Here is a 3,686-nt window from a genome sequence, read left to right as displayed (position 1 = left end):
AAATTATTATATTATCAAGGGTCATTTCACTAGTATAATATTAAAATATTATTAATATTATTAGAATTAGAATATATAATACATAAAATAAAAATAATACTTCTAAATTTCTTTTCATTAAAAATTAAAAATCTTCTCAAATTTGCAGCGATCACACGTTACTCCATTTTTAATGCAAATTCAATCCTTTTTCCAATATTACTATATCCATTTTCTTTCTATCATCCGTGAATCGAATTGAAAACTACATTTCGATTCCTAATGAAACCCTATAATTCAATATTGTAATTCCATACCAATTTCTCTTATATATTTGTATATTGTATATATATGGTATATTAACAATTTACCTGTATATATGAATGTCGAATTATCAATTTGACTTTCTGTTGTAATTATATATATAAATTTGGGGATTCTGCTGATCGAACGTGTAAAAGTATAATTAGAAGGGGGATTATATGCGTCGATTAATGGAAACAACAGGTGTTAGCGTTGATTCCACGAATTCTGATAATCATGTAAGTAATAGTTCAAATTCATCAAACCCTAATTCTCCGACGATGAGGAATAATTCGTCTCCGAGAACGACGTCGTCTCCTCCGTTTCCGGTAATTAGATTCTTACAAGCACCAGTAACTACTTTAATTGAATACTCAGGTGTCTTACGACCCAGGTTAAGTAATGATTATAATGAATCTGAGAGCTTAATTCCTAATAATCTTCATCGTGATCATAACCGTAATTATGATAATAGCTCTAGTGGTTCTGGTTCTGGTTCTGGTACAGTTACTAATAGTAGTAGTAATGGTGATAATAGTAATGATGAGGTTTCAATTCGGATAATGAGTGGTGGAGATCAAGAAGAGGAACGTAGTGAACCAGTTGCCGCCAGCCGTGGCGATAGTGGTGGAGAGAGGGAGACGGCTGATTCTAGTGGCTTAAATGGTGGTAATGGTGGAAGTAATACTAATACTAATACGAATGCGAATAATAATAATAATAATGTGGATTCGGCATATCAACAGAGGTATGATTTGCAGCAGGTTTCGAGATGGATTGAACAGATTCTTCCGTTTTCATTGTTATTGTTGATTGTTTTCATTCGTCAGCACTTACAAGGTACTTTTGTTAACTTGTATCATTATGATTACTCACCTAATTTACTTTACTTTGTATTAAACTCAAATCAGTATACAACTTGAGAAATTTTTTTCTAATTCTAGTCTCATTATGAATACGAAATGTAGCACATTTATATCAACCTTTTGATTTTGTATAATTATTTGTAGGGCTCTTTGTTACGGTCTATATAACTGCTTTCATGTATAAATCTAATGATGTTCTACGCAAGCAGACTGCTTTAAAGGTATTATTATGCTACTTCCGTTGTCTTATTTGGTGTTAAAGATATGTGCTTGACTTGGCATCCGTCTCATGTTGAGCTGAATAATTGGAGATTTTTTGCAGGCGGAGAGAAAATTAACTGTTCTTGTAGGCTATTGCTTCGTTTTTATGCTTCATGTGATTGGTGTCTATTGGTGGTATCAAAATGATGATCTTTGCTATCCCTTGTTCATGGTTCCACCAAAAGCAATACCTCCATTTTGGCATGCTGTATTCACCATCATTGTGAATGGTACATATATTCTTTTATTATCTCTTCTCTAGTGGTTATCTCTTTTGTTTGTAGCCTTTGTTTTTCTAATAATATATAGGTATGTACAATTCGTTAATGTGAAGTGCAGAAACTTTAATATCATAGTGTAGGGCTGTATCTGAATGCAACTTCATCAAAGAGAAGTAAATATTAATGATTCTCCGATCATGTTAGGAGAACATGTGAAGTGTATGGGATATAAGCATTTAAGGTGGCATAGGAAGTAAACCGTATAAAAATAATATCAATAATAATAGGCAGAAACCTTGTGTTACGGTAGCTATGTGCATACTGGGTGGTTATTTGATTTTCTTATGAATCGTTAAATTTCATTGCTTGCAGACACGATGGTGCGGCAGGCAGCAATGGCTTTTAAGTTGGTATTACTTATGTACTATAAGAATGGCAGGGGTCATAGTTTTCGCAGACAGGTATTTTGATCCAACATTATATTTTGCACCAGATGCTATAACAAGTGAATTTTAGACGTACTGACTGGACCATCTGAAATAATAGGGTCAAATGTTGACTCTGGTTGAGTACACACTTCTTTTGTACCGCGCCTTCTTACCTGCCCCAGTCTGGTACCGATTCTTCTTGAACAAAGAATATGGAAGCCTCTTTTCGTCTTTGACAACAGGGTTGTATCTAACCTTAAAGCTTACATCAGTTGTAGAGAAGGTATAATTGCCCCTCTTCAGTCTCCCTTCAAGTTCCATAAGTTCATAGTGAATAATTATATATAACTCTGCTTTTTTTTAGGTTGGATTCTTCTATACTGCGTTAAAGGCGCTATCACGAAAGGAGGTCAATTATGGAACTTATGCAACACCAGAACAGGTACATTAAGTGAATTTTGACTTTTGTAATAATTTCATTACCACATGCTTTTTAAAGTATCATTACACTTGAGAAAGTAACCAACAAAAACACTAGCGAAAACGTCTTTGACTTGTTTTTACACTTGCAGGTGGGTGAGGCAGGGGATTTGTGTGCTATTTGCCAAGAAAAGATGGAGGCTCCAATTTTGTTGCGTTGCAAACATATTTTCTGTGAAGACTGTGTTTCAGAATGGTTAGCAACTTCAGTATCATTTTATCTGATATTCTATATTACAGTATTAGTTTACTTTTGGTTATTTTTAATTTCAGGTTTGAGAGAGAACGGACTTGCCCTTTATGCAGAGCTTTGGTAAGACCAGCTGATATACGATCATTTGGGGATGGCTCAACGAGTTTGTTCTTCCAGTTATTCTAGACTTCTCCTGCAGACACACATACTGTGTGTGCCTTCTCCCAAAGGTTATAACCAGTTACTTAAGTAAATTTTTGGCATCCGTTTCCCCACAAATTGTATAGATGAGCTTTACTTGTACTTTTACTATCAGTAATATATATTCACATATATACATACAAAATAGTACTCCGTATTCATGATAGGGTTCTGTAATACCATCTTCACTCTCTGCAATCTGCGTATACAAAGTGTGTATGTCTAAACATCATGATGACTAATTTATTAAGAATTTTAGTTCCAGGTTAACTGATACCATAGGAAATTGAGTCTAGAATATGCCATAATTTTTGTTGTTGCTGTTTGCAATGGGTCTGAGAGAAGAATTATAGTTTTACTGGATCAGGTACTGTGCATTATATATCAATAAATTGTTTTATATCTAACTGTATAGTTTGCCAAAGTTACTTGTTAGATAGAATATCGGCTATAAATATATATGGGTTTCTTTAAACATGCTTAAGAAAACAATTTATGCATTAAGTGGTGGTACATGATGTTAGTAAGGTACGGAGTAATTATTAAGAGTGGTTATTAGCTAGTTACAATAAAATGCATGTACTCATATCGTAAGCATGGTTCTAAGGGCTATATATACTAATTGTAAATTGAATTAAGTGTTATAACTTTATTATTAAGAACATTACATAATAAGACCACATTTAACGCGCCTGTGCTGCACCATGTGTTGAGCCAACACGCCACCCAGCACATGGTAATGGGGCGTGTTGGC

General features: G+C 34.0%; 1 protein-coding gene across 1 annotated transcript; it reads left to right on the top strand.

Moving 5' to 3' along the window:
* Positions 1-212: 212 nt before the first annotated feature.
* Positions 213-3,266, top strand: LOC139895711 (uncharacterized). Its single transcript, XM_071878251.1, has 8 exons — positions 213-1,122; positions 1,293-1,369; positions 1,471-1,639; positions 2,003-2,091; positions 2,177-2,341; positions 2,423-2,500; positions 2,631-2,734; positions 2,812-3,266. The coding sequence occupies exons 1-8, from the start codon at positions 462-464 to the stop codon at positions 2,915-2,917; spliced, it is 1,449 nt and encodes a 482-aa protein (XP_071734352.1). The 5' UTR covers positions 213-461; the 3' UTR covers positions 2,918-3,266.
* Positions 3,267-3,686: the final 420 nt, after the last annotated feature.

This window comes from Rutidosis leptorrhynchoides, chromosome 3 (genome assembly GCF_046630445.1).
Source record: "Rutidosis leptorrhynchoides isolate AG116_Rl617_1_P2 chromosome 3, CSIRO_AGI_Rlap_v1, whole genome shotgun sequence".
Lineage (NCBI taxonomy): Eukaryota > Viridiplantae > Streptophyta > Magnoliopsida > Asterales > Asteraceae > Rutidosis > Rutidosis leptorrhynchoides.
This window is presented reverse-complemented; position numbering and strand designations above follow the sequence as displayed.

What these genes read in the sequence shown, in the direction of transcription:
- LOC139895711 (XM_071878251.1), top strand. Translation starts at nt 462, where the DNA reads ATGCGTCGATTAATGGAAACAACAGGTGTTAGCGTTGATTCCACGAAT. An exon ending in ATTCACCATCATTGTGAATG is followed by an intron (nt 1,640 to 2,002) that starts GTACATATATTC and finishes CATTGCTTGCAG; the next exon opens with ACACGATGGTGCGGCAGGCA. An exon ending in GAAGACTGTGTTTCAGAATG is followed by an intron (nt 2,735 to 2,811) that starts GTTAGCAACTTC and finishes TTTTAATTTCAG; the next exon opens with GTTTGAGAGAGAACGGACTT.